This window comes from Rhinolophus hipposideros (assembly GCF_964194185.1).
Source record: "Rhinolophus hipposideros genome assembly, chromosome: 9".
Lineage (NCBI taxonomy): Eukaryota > Metazoa > Chordata > Mammalia > Chiroptera > Rhinolophidae > Rhinolophus > Rhinolophus hipposideros.
In genome coordinates, this window is record NC_138055.1 from 45,571,337 (window position 1) to 45,593,315 (window position 21,979).

General features: G+C 37.0%; 2 protein-coding genes across 4 annotated transcripts in view; both read right to left on the reverse strand.

Annotated features, from left to right (window-relative positions):
- The window catches only part of GXYLT1 (glucoside xylosyltransferase 1), a 39,292-nt gene extending 37,606 nt beyond the window's left edge, over positions 1 to 1,686 (reverse strand). Inside the window, exon 1 of one of the 2 annotated variants that reach the window (XM_081060792.1) lies at positions 1,344 to 1,686. In XM_081060792.1, the coding sequence (XP_080916918.1) occupies positions 1,344 to 1,564 (221 nt within the window). In that variant the 5' untranslated portion in view covers positions 1,565 to 1,686. The remainder of the gene's footprint in view (positions 1 to 1,343) is intronic. The other variant, XM_081060791.1, reaches the window with a different exon arrangement.
- An 8,408-nt stretch (positions 1,687 to 10,094) lies between these two features.
- YAF2 (YY1 associated factor 2) overlaps positions 10,095 to 21,979 on the reverse strand; it is a 74,699-nt gene continuing 62,814 nt past the window's right edge. For both annotated transcript variants that reach the window (XM_081060794.1, XM_081060793.1), the window contains 2 exons: positions 12,501 to 12,653; positions 10,095 to 11,485 (listed from right to left, as the gene is read on the reverse strand). In XM_081060794.1, coding sequence (XP_080916920.1) covers positions 11,248 to 11,485; positions 12,501 to 12,653 — 391 coding nt within the window. In that variant the 3' untranslated portion in view covers positions 10,095 to 11,247. The remainder of the gene's footprint in view (positions 11,486 to 12,500; positions 12,654 to 21,979) is intronic.

Sequence of the window (21,979 nt, forward strand, 5' to 3'; positions counted from 1 at the left end):
TTATAAAAATCTGTCACAAAATAAAGTATGTGAGACAAAGCACTAAACATACTACTCTATCAAATTGAAATGCTAATATCATAGTTCAATTTCATTCAATATTTTGATTAAAATGTTACTTCGTTACAATTCTAGCCAATACAATAACAATTTCTTTTCCATAATTTTCAACACTTCTCTATAACATAACAGACCATGAACTGCTTTTCATGAGCATTTTTCAAAGCTCAGCCAGGTCTTCCAGCTCATGCAGTCACTGCCTCTCCCAGAAGTATAACTGAGAGTTGTCAAACCTGGCTCTGGAAATAGTCTTTTATGAATAGAGTCCTGATATCCTAGGAATTTGCCAGACTGTAACCAGATCATAGGGGAATAAAAACATGACAATCCAGTATTTCCATGCTGCTCCTCTGCCCAAACGACCCCCTTTCGTTTTGGGAATGATCATCAACTGCACACCCTGCGACCAACATACAATACTTTCGCTATCTAGGCAGCCTTTCCTCTCTTTCCTAAGGGAGTACTGTAGATCGTTCCCAGAGAGATGTCCACCAAAAGACGAGCCTATTTCCAAGGAAGTGGAAATGCTCAGTTTGTTAAGCATTCATAACGCGTTGCATTCTTTTCTCCATTTAAATCTCATGCTGATTCCAACTCTGGCAGTGATTTCTGAAAACCCACTTAAGTCATCATGCTAATTTTTAAAAAAGGATACCTCCTTCCTATCTCACGAAAGACGTTGAGCGTGTCAAGTATCGCTCATTTTTCTTAACTTGCTGATTCCAAAAGAGAAATTCACAATCTGCATAAATGCTCTGCCCAGATGTAACGAATCGACTGATAACGACAAACTTAAGCGTTAACACACAGACGCCGCATTCAGGAGGGGTGGAAAAAACTGAACGAGGGCGCCAGCCTGAGGTTTAAATATCTCAGCTTGAACTCCATGGAAACAAGACGGAATTCCCACTCGTCAGAACAGCAAGAAGGCTTTTGTGGGGCACCTCTTCTTTTCAAAGAATCCCTTTAAAAAAAATCAACTGTCAATTAAAAGTTGAAAAATAATTTCTTCTGCTTTAAAGAGCGCATAAGCAACGGGCCAGAGAGAAACACAAAAGCGTGGGGCGCTCTCCGGCTGGAGCGACGCGGGGCTCCCCTCCGGGGCTGAGGGGCAGGAGGGAAAAGAGTGAAAGGGGGTCCGCGACAGCGGCGAAGAGGCGGGAGGCGCGGGCCCGGCGGCGGGAGGCGCGGGACAGACCGGCGAGCAGCCCGGGCCAGGCCGGGCCCCGCGTTCCCGCGCCCACTGAGCCCCCCGCCCCGACCCCACGGGAAACGGCCCGTACCTGTCCGACCCGCCGGGATGCGCTGTGGAGCCCGCGTTGCCCGCCCCTCGCGCCGCGCCGCGTCCACCGCCCGCGAGCCAGGAAGCCGCTTTGGCCTGCGGCTTCCCGCCACCTCCGCCCGCTCCTTCTTCCAGGGACACGGCGAGCTGGCTGAAGGCGTAGAGCAGCGAGCAGAAGCCGCAGGCCAGGCACAGCACCACGACGCGCAGGTAGCGCCGCATCGCGCCGGCCCCGCACCTCCGCCGCCGCCGCCGCGCCCGCCCGGGCGAACTGGAACCGAGGGAGCGGCACCGCGCAGCCGCGGGCGCAACAAGTTCCTCCCCCGCCGCGGCCTCGCGCCCGCCCGCGCGCCCGCCCCCCACCTCCGCGAGCGCGCCGCCCACCCGCCACCCGCCCCGAAGCGTGGACGCCGCCTCCGCCGCCGCGGGCCCCTCCCCGGAAGGCGGGCTGCAGCCGGACGCGCCGGCGCAGCGAGCGCGAGAGGGCTGGGTGCGCCGGGGGTGCGTTCCCCGCGTGCGTGCGCGCGTTCCCCGCGTGCGGGGTGCGGGGCCCGCAGGATCCGGCGGGGACGCCGACCCGAGAGCACGTAATTCCCGAGCCTGGGGCTCTGAAGTGCACAGGAGGCGTACGGCGAAATGAGCGGGGGCGTCGGAGGCAGCTGACTCAAATTCAAATGATGGTTCTTCGGCGTGGAAGTTTGTGACTTTGGGCAACCGAAGTTCTCTGATCGTGTTTCTCCGACTCTAAAATGGAGAGAATATCCTCATCGGTGGGCGGTTGTAAAGATGAAATTGCTTAACGCACAAAAACGCCTTTCACTTAAAAGCACTTGATTAAGCCGTTTTTCAGCTCCATCCTCCTCAGCCGGGACTTCCCCCAACCTCTTAAGTTTTTATAAAACTGCACGAGCCATTTCACCCAGATATCTAATTACCTTGTTACGGTTGAGAAGGCTTACTTTGCTTCCCACGGAGGCTGTTAAGTACCTGTCAAAGTGAGGTCCTCCCTTTTACATCTTTTTGACCTTCCTCACAACTCATCATTTGCATGTCCAATTTCATATTCGCCCTAAAGAGCTTTCTCTTCAGCTTTCCATTTCTTCTCCCACTTCCTCAGCCATATTTCCACTCCATTCATTTACTGAACAGTTGTAGAACGCCACTGTGCCAAGCACTGTGTGAGTTGGGCTGTGGGGCAGGACAGTGGGTACTTGTAGGTAAGTGCGATACAGTGATACAGACATTAGAATGTAAGGCTGTTACGGTGTGTGCACTCACACCAAAAGGAGCAATCAGTTCTACCTATGGGTGTGATCAAGAGAAACTCCATAATAAACAGGCTCTTGTGTTGGGGGTGGGGGGAGCGGACAACTGGGAGAAGTTTGATACGACCAGCTAAGTGAATGCAAGAGAGGATATGCTGAGCGATAAGACTAGAAATTGAAGGGGCTAGATATTTGAGTGCCTTGTCTTAGCTAGTATACCAAGGAGTTTAAACTTAATCTGGCAGACAATGGTGAACCATTGAAGGGTTTTTTTAATTAGGAAGTAACATGATCACACTTGCCTGTTAGGGAGCAGATTCTAGCTGCCCTGTGGAGGCTGGCCAAAAAAAGTGAGGGAAAGGAAGCTTTACACACACATACACACATACACACACAATTTCACGGAGAGAAATTATGCTGTTAAACTGTTCAAGTTGCACTTGGAGCTTTGAAGAGTTTAGCCATCAGAATAGCCATTAATTTAGCCATTTTCCATTTGGAATCCCTACACCAAAAAAGTGCTGCCTCTGTAAATGTGGGAAAGGCACTAAACAAATTTAAGCCTCAGTTTCTTCCCTTATAAGAATTAAATCTTGCTTTACCAGACCAAAAATAAAAAACTAGCATTTTATCAAGATGTGTGAATAGAATGAAAACATACACTTATTCATTCAATAAACATTTATTGAATATATTCTACATGCCAGACAAGAGGCTAGAGTGTTCTGACCTCAAAGGGGAGACAGGCAGGTAAAAACGACAATATTAAGTTAATCCTTTCACTACACCTTGTAATTCTAAGAGAAAAACAATAAGGAGGTACAAAGATGGATAATAAAAGCATTTATAAGAATTGGAAATACTTTGAGAGAGAAAACTAAAGGATATGGTACCAAGAAACTAGAGTGAGAGCTAGTAGTACTCAGGTAAAGGATGTTTAAAGAGATACTAACTTCAACTGTTCTCTATTTCAACAAAGAAACTAAATGTAGTAAAAAATAAAGAATGATGTAATGACCCAGATTGTTAAGATACTGGAATGGCAGTTTTCATTTCTGCAACAATTTATGGGAAGAGCATATCCAGAAAAATAATCAACCATTTATTTGCCATCAGAGTTCTGGACCATATCATCCCTTTAGGTTCCTTTTAATCCTGTAATTAAAAAGAAAATTCTGTTGAAAAACTATACTCATATAAGGCATATCAAAAATAGCAATGATTTTTTGTTACCACAGTCTTAACTGGTTATCTTGGACTATAAGGAGCATGCCCTCCTGATCATTTTTAGGATTCACACGTTACATTTTCATATTCCTAAAATTTTAAATTATTAAAAATTATATTTAAAGTATTTTTGACATAAAAGATATTTTTTCATTTACTATGTATATGACATATTCCTAAATCTATTTTTTCATCTCTAGACAACCCTTTTAATTCCCTAATGACAGGCTGGCTATATCCAAATTTTTAATCAGTTTTGATCTTCCCTTCACCCTGTCAAAAGGTAAATTTAGGCAAAGAAAATTTAAGTGGCAGTATCTGTTGTTTAAATTATGGAGATAATAGATCTCTTCCATGATCTAGAAAACTCTGAGATTCAGAATAATCCAAATCTCAGGAATCATATATTCATAAAAGATTAATCTTAACTTTTCTTGTAGCTCCTAGCTCATGTTGGATATATAATAGATATTCAATTAATGAGCGATTTTATTTTTTCATGTCTTCTCTAACTCTCTCTAGAGCAAATTTGGGGTCCTACTCAGCATTTCCTTCCTACCCGTCTACCTTTGAGTGCTTCTTTAAAAAAATAAAACAAAAAAGACATCCTATTGGGAAAAAGGTAAATTCTATACATTTTCAGAGTCAAGTCTGAAAAACTTTCATATAACTTCTTTATAAAGGTCTATGCATAATCTAATTTAATCATTATAACATTTATATGAAATATTATTTATTCTTTTCTAAAACAAGGAACCTGAAATTCAGAGAAGTTCATTAACCACTAATAATGAAGATTCATAATTTGAGTGGAAATATTTATGGATACAAAGTGCATGTTTGTTTTTTTCCATTATACCATGCTAGTTCACTATGAACAAATAAATGCTAAGTGATGCAAATTAAAAGCAAAAAGGAAAACAATCAATGTTATATGAAAACCTCTTAGACTAGTCTTGGGGGTGAAAACAAATAAAATTTACAATCAGAGAAATACAAGAATTCAAGTCAGATTAGTTACAGAGCACAAAGAATCAGAAACTCAGACTAAAAATGAAAATTCTCTCCTCCAGTAGGCCTCCAGTGAAATTTCTCTATTTTCCACACTCCATTTCCTAGAGACCTTATTGGACCAGAGGAAAAAGTTGGAAAATAATGCTGTTTTAACAAAAAGTATTTTAAATATTCATTTAGACCAGTAAATGTAGGGAAAGGGTTAGATCAGGGATACAATGAAAGAGTGAAGTGATTCTTTTCATTCTCAAAAAACTCAAGTATTGGTCACAAGATTAGAAAAAGGGGTAGTGGAAAACCAATGAGTGGAAACACCTTAGTTCCTATGCGTTCCTAGCATACAGGTGGCATTTCCATCCATAGGAAGGGAAAGTATGGAGGAGGCAGAGAGGGGAAGAGATGAAGGACTATCCTGTGGACCACATCTGTAATTCTCCCTGGATCGATCTTCAGGAACCCTCCATTCCTATTATTACAATAGATTATAATCTGTTATTTTAAAATAAATGCTGTCAGTAAAATTAAAAGCTAGATTTGCAGGGAAATTTAGTCATGGGGAAAATTTAAATTAAAACACACATGTACAAATTCTCTAAAACCTGCCATCAGTTAAGGTCATGATTACAATATTAAGTAACATGTCTCTCTCCTAACCCAGGTTACAAAAAAAATTGAAGGCTGAGTGGGAATAACTAAGAATTCTGATACCATCTCACTTCAGAAATCCAGTGGAAGTCCAGTGCTTAATTAAAAAATAAAATCAGAATTCATTATCCATATTGTTTTCTATTCAGAAATCACATTACTAGACAGTTCTACATTCTGTTTGATTTTTTTTTTTACATTTCTGTATTTTCGTAAAGAAAAAAAAAAGTTTTGGCTCTAATTAAGTTAAAGTGTCCCTTAAATTATTTATGTTATCCTGCACTGGAAACGTAAATTTTTTTATTTAATCTTATTAAAGACTAAAAACTACTTTTTGGGCCTAAGGCCAGATCAATCTGCTCTTTTCTTCTGAGAACTCAGCCTACTTCCCTTTTTTTAAAAATGCTTTCTCTGCCATTTTGTCCCCTAGGAGTCTTTTTCCAAACTGTTTTTGAACTCTTCTTCAAAGGTTAACACAGGTTTATTTAATTGTTATTATGAATTAAAAGAGGGTAGTGAAAAATAATACACATGAAAAAGTCTAAATTAATAAATCTTGGTACCCAGTTTACTTTCTGAATTCTCTTGCTAAGAGTAAATGGAAATATGAAAACGGTAGAGTAGCTTTCATTCAAACTCCCTAATTCCAGGTAGGTCAGCAAACTAAACCAAGGTGTAATCTCAAGACCTGCCAAACTCATATTATTTCCACTAGTTGGAGAGGCACGGGAATTATAGTTGGAGAGGTACCATTTTACTGGCTCCTTGCCCCAAAAAGTTCCCACTGGGGCTTACTTATCCTCACACCTTGAAATAAAGCAGTTTGAGCTTTTTAAAAAATATATTACTATTTAGCCTTATTGCAGAAGAGATTTGAGGAACTTTATAAAAACATAAGGAAAAACATTAAGTAGATAAAAAACAGAATCTAGAAAAATATGAATAATCAGAATATGACATGCAATTGAGTCCTACATAATTATTAAAAGCCTAATTTCAATCTGAGATCTCTCACAACTAACGCAAAGACTGATTAACAATTAATGATTTGCATTGTCCATAAGAAAAAGGCAAATTGATTTCTCAGGTGAAGTATAGCTTTTCCTGAAATAGGTCTAAATAAAACGTCTCACTTGGATTCTGAGTGACATAATGTTCCCTTGGTATCTTCACAGAAAGGCAATAGCAGACCTCCTTCAGCTGCTCATTTTTTAAAATTAGTATAGGAAAATTGTATCTCGCATTGCATGGTTTAAAGTTTTAAACTTTTGAAAAATGTAATGGTGCTGGCTGAAACTACTAGTGACACCCAATATTATCGGCTGCAGCTATCCAGATGAGACACTAACATTTTCAGTGTGAACTTGCAGTGGATACTAAGGCCAAGATGAATTTTCTAGAAACAAAAGGGTGACAGGCACACCCTCTTTGCTACTTCTGTATTTTACACATTTTTATTGTGCAACGATGGCATTGTAATTATTTACAGATCTCCAAGATGTGAGTCCCACATTTTTGTCTCCTTTGTAACCAAGCCCTAGCCCAGTGCCTGGCACACAAAATATACTCAATAAATGTTCAGAGTTGAGTAATACTGATTCTGGAAAACCTAGATCAGAAAAATACTGGAAGTATTACCACAGTAAAATAGCTACCACAGTCTACAACTCCTACTGGTTGGGTGTTGGGGGCAGGGACCCAGGACCTCCAGAAAATGATTCTGAATATGAAACATGTCCAAGAGCACTGAAAACCTGCCAGAGCTCCACTTGATCTTTCCATAGAAGTACCTGGTTTTATCATGACATTTCATATGCTCCAGAGCTGGCCTATTCCATAAAGGCAGGAATATCTACACTGTCTAAACACACATTAAAAACGTTAACGTTTAAATTACCGGGGCAAGTGAGGATGTACATTCAGGAAAGTAAACTGTTCATATTATTCAAGGTAAACACAGCTTTTTAAAATGCACTGGTTTTGAAGAATATTGTTCTAAAGTTATTACACATACTGCTGCCCTAATAAAGTCTACTAAACACAACTGAAACTTATGATTTATCATAGCATGTTTTTCAAATGTTCTGAGACAGACATGCTGCAAGTTCTATTTATTCCCTTCCTAGTCATTCTATTCCATCCAGATTGCATCACAATGACCCATTTTCTTATTTCTGCTATTATATTTGTGCTGTCTTTGTTTTTCCCCTTCTTCCCTCATTTTTTTCCATTCCTGTCCTTGCTTGCCTTTGATACTAGTGGGGCTTATTTTTCATCAATGTCAATAGCCGGTTTAGGCATTCTCTCTGCTTTCACAAAATGATCAGTCACATCCTGTATTCTGTAACCTTCACTCTCTCTGCTCAGCTATTTTTGTCACTGATGAATTTTCTACATTTCAATTTTCTACTTTCGTTGTTTCAGACAACTGAAGGTGCCCATGGTTAGAAGAAGGGCGCCAGGGCTAATGAGTCAAAAGTATTATTTTGTGGTCATCCTTTCCTTACATACTCACTTTTCTATTTTCACTTATTTTTCAAAGTACAGTTCAGAAATTGCTGGCAATGGCCCTGTTACTACAAGTCTTTAAAAGATCCCAGAAAAGAAGTTGCAGACCAAGAAAAGAAGGAGCTAAGTGGAAACGAAAACCCCTAGACCATTTGTTAGCTCAGTTGGTTAGAGCGCGATGCTGGTAACACAGGGTTGCTTGTTCGCTCCCTGCATGGGCCAGTGTGAGCTGCGCCCTCCACAACTGCATTGAAACAACTACTTGACTTGGAGCTGACACGTCCTGGAAAAACACACTTAAAAAACAAAAGTTAAAAAACACACACAACTATACTCTTTTTAGGCAGTAAGAGTTTATGTCTAAAAGTAAGTTAATAAATATGCTATCAACTTAGAAAAGCTGAGGTTTTTCTTCCTTTATTGTTTTCAGTTTGTCTATCATCACTATAATCTTAGGAAAGCATTTAATAAAAATAAAACTTTTAAAGTAAGTCAACTTTCTACTGTGTAATACAAAAGGTTTTAAGAGTATGTATTCTTGTATGCCTCAAATTATATGTTCACTCTTATTTATATCAAAATAAGGTAATAAACTCTGAATAACATCCAAATTCTTTTTGTATGGAATTTGGTTAAAAGAACCCACTGCTAAAACCACAGGGTAAATTGATGAAACAGAGCTAAAAATGTACTGTAAACCCAGGCTCTGAATCCTTTTGCATATTTTAACATGAGGTGTAAGTATTTATGGGATTTGGGTCTCTTTCCTCTTTTGGAAGTTTGAGGTAGGGTGAGATGAAGGCAGGTGAAGATGATTGTGATTAATGAAAGGATAACAAAATTCCAAACTAGCCAACTTGGTTCGTTTCTCCTGTCACCCAGTGCACACCATCAGGTTCTTTCATTATAGAAACATGGCTGGTCTGGGATCAGAGCAAACATCTGATGCAGAAAATTCAGTGTACCCTCCAGAACACAATTCTTTTCAGTCATCAAGAAGGCATGGAATGACTTTTGTTACAAAAAAAAAATTTTTTAAAGAAAAAAATTTTGTAATGGGATTTTACCTATTAAGATAGCAAAAGCTCATCTTTACTGAGCATCCAGTATGTGTCAGGTAATTGTTAAGAACTTTATATGGATTGACATTTAATGCTCCCAACAACCCTACAAGTTAGATGATTATCATTACCCTGTTTAACAGATGGGAAGTGACCTTGAGTCATTTACTCAAACTCACTTAGTTTCTACAATAGGTATTCAAATGCCAGACACCAGCTAGCACTCTTTAATTTCCTCGCTATGCTATCTCCCCACCAATACAGAAAGATGACCATGTCCCATTCAGGGAAAATCCCATCTTCCGTCAGATTTTTCTCTCTTATGCAGTCCATTTAAAACACATCCCGAAAGTATTTAAACATCATCAGAAAAGCCAGTACCTCCAAAGCACAGATTTGACTTAAAACTTATATTATGTTCCCTATTACTATTATTTGTAATTTTTACTATGTCTAAAAATGAGTATATAAAAAAACATTTGAAACGTAAAAAACCCAGAGAATAAAATAAGACAAAAGATTGCATGTTTTCAAAGAACATAACCAGTTAGCTGGGGTACCATTTAAAGTATCTTATAATAAAAACAAATTTTAATTTTTCACTTAACAACACTATAAAGAATGAGGTATATAAATGTTTTAATCACAGACTTTTACTATATGCAATTAACTGTATTTCACAACTAGCATCTTACAAAAAAGACAGTACCATTGTGCCTGTAAAAAGTACTGCAATTAAACAGAAAATTACATTACCACGTGAAACCACCAAATATCACAACTGTCAGGGTCTATAATTTTTTTCTTCAAATGCTATCATGATATCTTTATGTGATATGTTGTATCCAAGTTATGTTTTTGAACTTCATTTATATTGCAGAAGTCTCCTATAGGTAGCTATATATTAAGCAAATGGGTAAGAGAAAGCAGGAAACCCTAGGAGAATTTAAGAAGTACTGTGTGGTTTCTAGGTTGGATTTTTAAATATAACATAAAACACTTTATTAGTTGTAAACAAAAATGCAAAATCTGTAGTCATAAAAATATTTTATTCGTAACTTTACATAATAGTAAGTGGGGCTGTAAATACTTTTTATACTTCAGAATATTGATAAATGCATAAACTGGCAGCTGTGTCTGAAAATAGGGCACTATGATTTTCATAAGAATTGTTACATTTAATAAGAGGCCAATTAAACTGATTTAAGATTAGTTATTTCCCACTTCTGTGCAACAGTTCCCATTTCTGTATTAATTAGATTCATACTTCTATGACCCTGGGTAAGTTTGGGGCAAGGAAACAGTGATAAAACTATTAAGTTAAAGCTTTTCAAAATTGCAGCTTTTGAAACATGGCAGGTTTCTTTTATCTTCTGCTTTTTCCAAATGCTTATAATTATTTTTATTTTAATTTTTTATATAATACAGAAAATACCAGTGTTCTATGACAATAGCACTAAACCTGAATTATAAAGCTAAATAATCAGTTTTATTGTTTACTAGTCTGATAGTAAACATTACAATAAATGAATATTTTGAAAGTTAAGCAAAAAAATAAACAAACAAAAAAACAAACAGAACCAGAAACATAATTCAGGAACAATAATTTAGTAAAATGTGTCAAAAACATTGGCAACGGTTCATACAAATTCTTTATTTAATAACAATTTTCCTATTTAACCACACCAAGTACCAGCAGGTGTATTTAAGAAGATAACCATTTAAGAAAATCCTGTTGCAGCAATAGTTGATTAAGTTGATCTTTGACTTGTATACATATAACTATTTGTTTCACAATTCTCAAATAATACATATTTAGGCAGCTTGCACTATGTTATAAAAATTTAAATTCGTTACATGCCAATAGTAGAGAATTCAAGAATTATGTGTTAGAATTCACTAAACTAAAAGTGAAAATAGACTTACCAATAACACTGCATAATGAATAATTCAACCACATTTTCATGGCACCTTTAACTGTGGAGACCAAAATGTTAAAGTCTGGAAATGTTTGATAGGCATAGATTGCAATAAAATCTAACAAATTCTAACAAATTTCTATTTTATGTAAAACACAAATTATGAATTGTACATGAATGTTTGTCATGAAAATGTGGTACTTGGCATAATCTGTGTATTTGCATGATTATGACAGAAGTGACTAAGAAATTGGAGAAAATAAACTTTAATGCGATTCTCCATTCAGTGATGAGGCTTCTCCTCTGGGTGAAGATGACCTGGACATTCCCTTCTCTGTGTTATCAGAGCTAGAGCCACTCTGACTGTGCTGATCTGCAGAAGCAGCGCTAGATGCAGGCGGTGACTTCGTTTTCTCCTTAAAGTCTGTAATAATGACTGTCAGATCTCCAACGGTCACTTCCAAATGCTGAGCACTACTCCGATCCACATTTTTCAATCTTGGCCTAAACACAAAACATGATAAAATTTTAAACTAGCTCTTCTGTCTACCAACTTTCTGTGCCTATAATGAATAATAAATTAGGTAAAAATAACAAAATGAATACATCTATGTTTAAAGCTCTAGATCAGGGGTGTCAAAACTGCGGCCCGTGGGCCAACCGCGGCCCGCAATCCATTGTTAATTGGCCCACAGCAAATTCCAAAAATATATTTAGTTTACTTAAATAAACCAGGTGAGGCAATACGTACTTCACCTCGAGTGAGTGGCCCGGCTGTTTGTGTATTTTACAACATATGGCCGTTGGTGAAAAAAGTTGAAAAAAGCTTGGGCTCCCCTGCTCTAGATTCATGTGTAACTACCCACAAAATATCATTAAATGTTTCAAATCTTTAACATTAATCAAACCAATCACTCATGAATCTTCTTCAACATCACAAAAAAACTGTGATACTCTGGAAGTAATGGTCTCTGAATTGTGCTTTTATAGTTTTACCATAATTTACAGATAGATCATCAATTTTATTAAAATAAACGTTTTAGAACAGCAATGACATAGTTGGATCACAGAGGAAACTGGTAACAGCTATGGTTGAGTTACATGCAGGGCTGTTACTCCACTGATGTGCAGATAAGGGCATCTGTTTTGCATGGACCCATGACCATTTTGACTGATTAAAGCCCATGCAATTATCTGTGAATACTGTGAATATCACTCTTGGCTTTATGAATGAAAAAGAAATAGCTCAAACACAAACGTCTTTGAATCTAGTTTAAAAAAATAAAAAAAGGCATCCTTACATTTAAGCTTATATTCATAGCCTCTGTCTTTAATTTCTAATATACCTTTCAAACTCAGAAAAACTATTTCATACTTTATAGGAGATGAAGATGAAAGGAGATGAAAGGAGATGAAATCTTTTACTTCTACTTCATATAAGTGTATGAAAGTTAAAAGAGAATATTAAATGGTTAATTTTATTATTTCCAAAGTGTCATGAAACACTCTTCAAATTTACCTGGTTTTCTTATGACTGTTCTTTTTGCTAGTTGTTTCCTTTTCACTTTTTTCTTTTTCTACTTTATCTTTTTTCTCTTTCTTTGACTGGGTAGGGGGCACAAACTGCTGAGTAACCTGCTGTGCAACCAACTGGGAGACAGGTCGAGGTTTCCTGTGTGCATGTTAAAAAGAAAGGTTGTTTTTTATTATTATAACTTAAAAATATATTCTCTATGATAGACTATTTCAAATTATGAGAATAGATATATAACTTTCAAGTATAAAAATTCCTATGTAACATAATTCAGATGTGCAATTTAATATATATACACACATACATTATTGTCTTTCCTATCCAACAAAAATATAACTATAATAGTTAAAAGTTATAGCCCAAGATATAGTCAAACCATTAGAATATAACTATTACATAAATCAACATGAAAATTATTAAAAATGTGTATCAAACTAAATGTTCATAGGGAAGTACACATGTAAACATAAATTTTAAAAATTAAACTTGCAAGTTTACACTGAAATAACATTTAAATATATCCCTCCTCCCTCAGAGAAGGAAATATCTAACCATCTGTGTCAATGGCTATTTGTTTTTTCCTTTAAAATATTTCATTTATTCACTTAATACTTGCATGTCAAAATTTCTCTGTCCTTATTGCTCAAATCGTTGAGTTTCCTTATGTCTCTAAGCCACAATCTCACCATGCTTTTTTGACCTTGGAGATCTGCCCAATCCTTTGAGACGTGCCTACTTACTCACTTATTCATTTAAAAAATATTTATTGAGAAGCTACTGTAGGAATTGTGAGATACCTGAAATGCTATCTGGCTTTAGCCTTTGGTGCCAGTACAAGCTATCACTCTATTGGCTCAGGGGCAAGGATCCCTCCAGCTTGATGGTAGAACTTTGGCAACTAAAGTCAAGATTCAAAGTAAGTAGTCTCTAAGTTCTTAAAATGAGAGAGAGAAAGAAGACTGAGGAGGGAAGATAAAAATACATTTTAACAGATGGTCTATAAACAATAATAATTTTATTACCTGGAAAATCCTGACCCTATTTTGGTCAGTAGTGTTGAGTTATTAAAAAATCTTTTTTTTGTTGTTCTTCTAGAGCAACAGAAAATAGAAATCAATGAGAAAATACTGCACAATCTATGATTCAAATCTGCAAGGAAGAATCCTTTGAAGGAAGAAATAGGAAATACAGTATGTAAAAGCGACTTCAGTAGATGGAAAATGAATTTTGTTTAGAACCTAAAGAATCTGAAGTACAGGAAGGATATCCAGGAAAGATGTCCAATACACAACTTAAAAAGTAGGACTGACAAAGAAATCCAGGCTAATAATGTAGATCGAGAGTCACACAAATGAAGGGGTCAAATATATGGTGATGGAAGGAGAACTGACGCTGGGTGGTGAATACATAATGTGATATACAGATGATGTATTATAGAATTGTACACTTGAAACCTATGTAGTTTTGTTGACTGTTGTCACCCTAATATTTTAATTTAAAGAAAAGTTACACAAATGAAAGTGATATTGAAAGCATGGTAATTAATGGCTGAGCTTATTCAAGAAATGAACTTTAAAAAAAAAGGATTGAAGGAATGGTTCTCAAATTTAAGGTACAACAGATCACCTACAGGAGTAGGAGGGCTTAGCCCTAACTCCAGTGTTTCTGATTCAGCGACTATTGTATCACTCCTGGCTTTATGAGTGGGAAAAAAAACACAACAGCTCAAACACAAATATCTTAATCTAGTTTAAAAAAAAGGGCATCCTTACATTTAAGCTTATATTTGTAGCCTCTGTCTTTAATTTATAATATACCTTTAAAACTCAGAGAAACAATTTCATACTTTATAATAAAGGAGATGAACGATGAAATCTTTTACTTCCACTTTGTATAAGTGTATCAAAGTTAAAAGAGAGTATTAAATGGTAATATTAAAATAATATAACTTTATTATTTCAGAAGTGCCATAAAACAGTCTTCAGATTTACCTGGGGGTGAAGCCCAATAATTTGCTTTTCTAACTAGTTTCCAAGTTATGCTGATGCCTCTGGTCTAGCCACCACATTTGCGAAGAAGCTGGAAGAAGTGCAATATACTGGTACTACTTCAGCATAAAGTTTGAGAAGGAGAGCAGGGAGTGGCAGAGAAATAAAAAAAGCAAGGTTAGACAGATAGGAAGACACCTGATAACGAAAAGCTAAAGCTAAGGAGTCTGATTTACTCTCAAAAGATGGGCAATCACTAAAGAAATTCAAATACAAATTTTACAAAGATTACTGGCAGCAGTCTTAAGGGGAAAGGTACTACAGAGGCAGAGAAACTGTTAAGCTACTTTAATAAATCAGGCAAAAATTAAAAGGGCTTGAACTAAGGAAGCAGCAGTGGAGTTATTTAAGACAGAGTGAAGAAGCAGAATCAAGGGGACATGGTGACTAATCAGATGTGTCTTTCTCACTTCTCAACCAACAGATAATCGTTTAGCAAAATATACAGAACTTGCCCTTGTGTAGCTAACATTCTGTGGGGGAAATCAAACAAAAAATAAACAGTTTTAGATGTTGATAAATGCTATGAAAACAATAAGTAAGGAACACAGGCAAAGTTGGGGAAGGAGTTGCAGTTTTAGTTTTTTGTTTCCTCTTCTAGAATATACACTCCATAAAGAAGGAGATGGTATTAGCTTTATGTGCCACTATATATAACTAGTACCTGGCATAGTCCTGAAAAAATACTAGATATTTAATATTTGTTGAAGAATGAATAAATGGTGATCAGGTTTAATGAGGAAGGAAGGTTTTTTTAAGAAAAGGAGTACAGTAATGTATCTAAGCCCAGTCATTGGCCAGGATCAACCACCCTCTACACAGAAGTAAAAAAGTAATAATTAAAAAAGTAAGCACAGCAATAATTAATTTCTTTTAATTATGTTGGATTATGGAAAGAAAGAAAGCTCAAAGATGTGGCAGAGTTGAGAAAAATTTGTTTAGAGCTGTGCCTAGTGAACAGTGAGTTACCTAAAATTGAGAGTCACTCCAATATATAAAATGCAATTGAGGTGCAGTTCTCATTTAGTCTCCAAGGTATTATGGATCTCTAAATCTATTCCTTCCATTAAAAACGAAGGTTTGACAACTTCCTTTATTACATTTTGTGCTGTTGCTCCCTCCACCTCAATGTAATGCAAAATTATAAAAATGTTAATGAATTAAATTGAATTACAATAAAACTGCAAACAGTAAAATAGATTTATCTTCTTTTGAACCTAGAATAAAATCCTGAAGTTTCAAGCAACCAATAATTGATGTTATTTATTTAATAGTCATTGTTACTAACTTAAGATGTCTTTCCTTAATGTTGTCTTTAAATAAAATTGAGTATTTTTCTAGGTTTTTCTGGATTCATTAATGACCTCAGTATCCCAATGCTGTTTTTTCCGTAAGATCTAAATACCTCAATTGTGGACACTCTGATCATGATATTTTCAGGAATATAACTATTGTGCTGTGGTTGGGTACAAAGTATTTTTATAACATGATCAATCACTCCCCACCCATGTAGGATTTGTCTCTATGTACCGTTCCATTTTATGACACTGTTCCTCACGTGTCAATCCTGCTTTTATGTGAGAAAGGGGTAATCCTAATTCCCCAACTTCATGAATGTTATAATACAACTGCTGCCAAGTCCTTATCATATTTAACAAGTTTTACACCTCCAGAATCTTCCTAGAATCATTTTCCCTTTTTATATGGCCCATGTAAAACATGGTCCATTAATCGGAAAATAAAAGCTTATTAGACGAGTATGATTTGCTTCCTAGAACTATGAGGTTGAGTTAAATGTAAATAATTTATTTCTAAGAGTTATGAATCTAGAATTCTTAAACTGTCAGTGGTGTTAAACTGTCAGTGGTAAGAACAAAATATTCAACAAATGTCCACTCTCCTACAAGGCAAAACCAACACATAAAGAACAGTTGGTCGAGTGGTCAGGTGAGAGACAAGCTGGAGAACTAGCCCATCAAACTGCAAATGAAGTAGTAGTAATAAGGATCTATTCTATGGCTTATGCAGGGGAGTAGAACTGAAGCAGCGAATCTGATGACATTTCAGGATAATACAACCTAATGTGCGCCTGAATAAGAGGGATAAAGAACTCCCCCGAAACGGGAGTAAAGAACTGAAAGAAATAGAAAAACAGTGCTGTGGACTGAATGTTTGTGCCCCACCCCCACCAATTCGTATGTTGAAATCAATCCTATCCTCCTCCTATCCCCCAAGGTTATGGCAGCAGAGGTGGGGCCTTTGGAGGTGATTGGGTCATGCAGGTGGAGCCCTCGTGAATGGGATTAGTGCCCTTAGAAAAGAGGCCCAGGGAGATCCCTTGCCCATTCTGCCCTGTGAGGACAAATGGCTGTCAATGCGGAGGTGTGTCTTCATCAGACACTGAATCTGCCAATGTCTTGATGTTGGGCTTCCCAGCCTCCAGAACTGTGAGAAACAAATTACCGTTTTTTATATATCCCACCCAGTCTATGGTATTTTTGTTATAGCTGTTCAAAGGGACTAAGACAGGAAGTTGCAGGAAGCCAAGAACAGGACTACTCTAAACAAGAGGGACTGATGAACTTGGTATTGGTCATGAAGGCAAACGGAAATGCGAAACTAGTGGTCTGATAAGCAACTACGCAATCTCTGTACCTATTGTTTGTTGATTTTATTTTTTAATCACTAAATTTTCTATAGTGATTCTCTTATGCCTTAAGAAAAATGTTATTTATTTCTGTTCTTGATAGTTGTATCTCTTTCTCCTTTTATCCTAGACTTGACTAAATGTGTACTATTACATTATTTTATTCTTATTTCAATGATGGTTGATTTGCACTTCAAGATTGTAACTTTGCTCCTCTGTTCTGGATTATTTGGTTCAACTTTAGGGGAAAAGGAGCACGAAATATATTTGTATATATATATATATATATATATATATATAGACAGATTATTAAAATAAAGTGTTCTGCTGCTCTCTAGGGGCTAAATGAGCTTTAAAGAGCCTTCACTGAAGATAAGGGAACATCCCTTATGATGATCTTTCCATCATGTCCTAAAATGACTCTTCTTCACTGTGCCCTATTAAGAAGAAAGCCCTCCCATCTCCAGGGAGCGTAAGAAGGGTTTAACTGTGATCCCTTTTCTATTTACGGAGAAAAATAAGGAGGATAGCAGGAAATTTTAGAAGTGGGAGATAGTTAACGCAGGAAATAAGGGGAAGGGTATCATTTAAAAACATATGCCTATTTATGTTCAGTGGTTTAAATCCGTGGTTTTACAACACACCTACAATGCCAAAAACTCTGTGTTTAGGAGAACAAAAGGATCACCTAATTAGTAAAATAAGTGCTACCTATCCATACTCCAACGGCACTCTATTGTCATCTTCTTAAATATGTTATGATTAGGTTATAATTTGTGTAATACCGTATTCAAAAATTTGGGAATCCCTATGGGTTTCTATATATCCTTCATAAATGGCCCAAACAGACTGCGTAAAGTTTGGCAGGTCTGTTGATTTACTGTAACGTAAGAAAAAGGGGAACATTTCAACAACTATTTAATGGATATTTACTATTCATCAGAATAAAATATTTTTAGGAGTTGTCTGACCTCCCACGCAGGCAGGAGGCTGGTACATGTTGACTTATATGCCGTTTCTAACTGTGTGTCTGCCCTCCAATCCCACCATCCCCCAACACAAATTCTATGTGCTAATTATAAAAAAAAAAATGTTATAAGCTTGACCATCCTCACCACAATTTTGCTTTGTCAAATTGGACAGGAAAAACAAATGAACAAACAAGATATAAAATAATTACTTGTTCTTTTCTAATAGAGGCAGCATTACAGCTCAGAAGCAATCTGCTTCATGATAAAATTACGGTAAACTGAAACAATTTAATAAATCTCACTGAGTAAAAAAGGCTGAACTAATAAACCTAAATCTGTTGTGAGTCTGTTGATAAATTATCAACAAAAGCCCAAAAATCTAACCAAGGAAGTTTTTAAAAGCACCCACCCTGTTTGACAATGCACTGCACACTTACACTGTCAGGTACTAGGTAAAGTGCTGAAGCTTCACCATAAACGAGACAGACACAGTCCATGTCCTCAGAGTTTACTTAGCAGATCATGCAAACACCACACAAAAGTAAACTCATTAAATAAAAGTAAATTTTATTAAAAGCACAAAGCAGGGGAAAGAAAGATGTGCTGTCATACAGCAAACAGAGGACTTACTATACACAGGGTGAAAAGAACTTTAGTTCAAGTTTAAATCACCAGAATACCGGGAAAAATAGCCATCAACGTGGACCTCCTTTTGAAATATACCAGGGGTGCCAAAGAAAATGTCCACAAGTGGACACTTTGGTCAACGTTGCTCAAGCAGTAGTTCACTGTAATTACAAGTGTCAATGCTGATGGTAACCACTTTGAGTACTTTTTGTAACTGCAGAAGTCAAACGTGACTGGTATTCATCTTTTGTCATTGGTATACATCGAGTATTACAATTTTAATACCGTTTTCCATTCTTAAAATGTGTGCACATTTTTTTTGGCACCCTCTGTATGTTAAGTCATTTTATAATTTACAGAAGAAATAAAAGAACAATAAATATTAAAATTTTTAGTAACACTTTAAGACAATCTAAGGCCTACATGGGAAAAGATCGTATCTTACATATTTTTGTATCCCCATGTATCAGATGCTCAACAAATATCTCAAAGTTAATGATTATTATAAATACAAATTAAACATAATGTGTTAAAAACAACTATTAATCAATCACATGAACACTGGTTTGATTAGGTGCCAACTTCCAGGGACTCATTTTCCAGGGAAAAAATTTCTGATGCCATCTTGCTTTTGAGCCATTTATTTCTTTTCCATAAAAATGGAATGAAGGGTTTAATGTACATGTCTGCTTTCTATAAAAATTTATTATTGAATCATATTGTAAGAGTCCTTTCTAAGTGGTTTTCCCCATTTCCAAATAATGAAATTGTCCTCTATGCTAATACCAGCGCTGACTTACCAGCAAAATTCAAACATTACCTATAGTAAGGATATTCAAATGTTTTTGTTTTTGCAGCAGAATCATGCTAAAAAATCTTTTAAGGAATTTCAATATATAAAACTGAAACACTGACTTCCATATATGTATGAAGTTGATGTGGAGACTCCTGAGCCCCCGTGTGCTCAGCGCACATCCTCGAGCCTCCCAGTTATCCCTGCGGTGTGGCTGTGAGGAATTGAATGTGAGGAATATAATGAGAAAACTGAGATCCAATGTATTCGCACTATACCAAGTAAATTTACACCTCAGGTTGAATGTACTCTTTCTTCTTGATACTTGCTTAAGTGTACTTATAGAATGCAAGGAACAATGTGCTTCACCATTTCAAGAATCTATGCAGAGTATTCTGAAGAGTCTTTACTCAAAGATATATATATGTGTCAACATCAAACACTTCTACAGAGGCCCAGAACACAATTTTCCCTAAACTCCTGGGAGGTGGCAGCAGGGAGACCTGATTCCCTGGCAGCCATTAAGATAGTCCTTGGTAAGCACAGACAAAATAGATGAATACATCTGCTACAAAAACTAGGTTAGAGTGTTCAGCAATTAAGTCTGAAAAATCCCTCAAATCATTAAACATCATCACAGTTCACTTAATTTGAAAGACCAAGGTCACTCTCCAGAGCTACAAACAGGTCATCCTCAACTTTTCCTTCCTCTTAGCCAAATAAACATCGAGTCCTTTCCATTTGTCTTACATATGATTGGAACGATTCCGTTACCATTCCCATGAACCCCATTCTAGCCTAACCCAACAGCAGCTTCCTATACTACCTATTTGACTCCCTGCCTTCTCCCCTCCAATCCAAGATTACTCTTCCTTACATTCATTCATTTAACAAACATTCATGAAACATTCACTGTTCAAATCACTATTCCAAGCAAGCGTTGAGGATAGAGCACTGAACAAAACTTACTTTTATTGCATGCCATTTTATTACGGATTGACCTTAATTCTTACCTCAGAGAAAACAGAAGCTATTCAATTAAAATTTCCACAAAATCCATCTGTGATCATATACTCTAATTTCCCTATCCACATTCCTATTTAAAGCCATACCTCTACCTGCCCACTGGGTCTCTTCTCCAAGATACCACTCTTGTTATGGAACTCCCTTCTCTCCTGCTCCAATAATATTTCCTTCTCTAATAGGTTATTCCTGTCAGGATGCAAACACATAAAGTAGTTCTTACCTTAAAAAAAACAAAACACCTTCCCTAAATCCACATCCTTTTCTAGCCACTGCACCATTTCTCTGTTCTATTTTCCACTATAAGCATCAAATGATTTGTCCATACTTCCTCTCCACACTTCTTTCTTCCATTCTCTCATGGGCTCACCTCAGTCAGGCTTTTTTCCTTACTATTTATCAAAATTAATTCTTTCAAGGTCACGAACAATCTCTTTGTCATATCCATTGACTGGTCAACTGTAGCTCTTATCTTAGTCTTTTCAAGCAGCATTTAACTGAGTTTACCACTCCTTCACTTCCTGCAAAACTTTCTTCACAAGCCTCTAGAATACCAGGCTCACTCATTTTTCTTCTGCCTCGCCGGCTACCATTTCACAGTCTCATTTACTGGTTCCTTCCCTTCTTTTCCAATTTCTAAACTGTGGAGTTCCCCCAGGACTGAGTCTTCAGGTATCTCTTCTATCTACACTAACCCGATAGGACGGTGCTACTCAAAGTATGGGCCACCGACCTAACCAAAGGCATAAGCACCTGGAAGCCTCCAAGAAATGCGAATTCTCAGAACTTCCCCCAGAACCATGGGTATTTTTATGCACACGAAAGCTTGAGAAACACTGTTCTAGGAGACCTCATTCAGTCCTTGGCTGTAAATACCATCTGTACAATGGTTCTCAGCTCTGACCCTAATTAAAACTAACCTGCAATGCTTTTTAAACATAATTATGCCTAGGGGAAAAATGTTCACTATTGTGGTCATGGTTTCACAGGTATATTCATGTATTAAAGCTTGTCACATTGTACACTTTAATTGTGTGCAGTATACTGTATGACAATTGTATCTCAATAAAAGCTATTTTGAAAAATGTTTAACCTAACCACTAATCGAATTAAAACAGGAATGCCTAAGCCCCGCTCCCAAGTGAGATAAGAATCTGTAGGGGTGGGGCCAGGCTCAGAAATTTCTTGAAAGTTCCCAAGCTGATTTTAAAGTGCATCCAAGATTAAGAATTGATCTATACAATGATACTCCAAAATTTATACCACCAGCTCCAACGTCTTCCCTAAACTCCACACTTATATAACCAACTGCCTACTGATTTAACATCTTCACTTGCATGTCCAGTAACAACTCA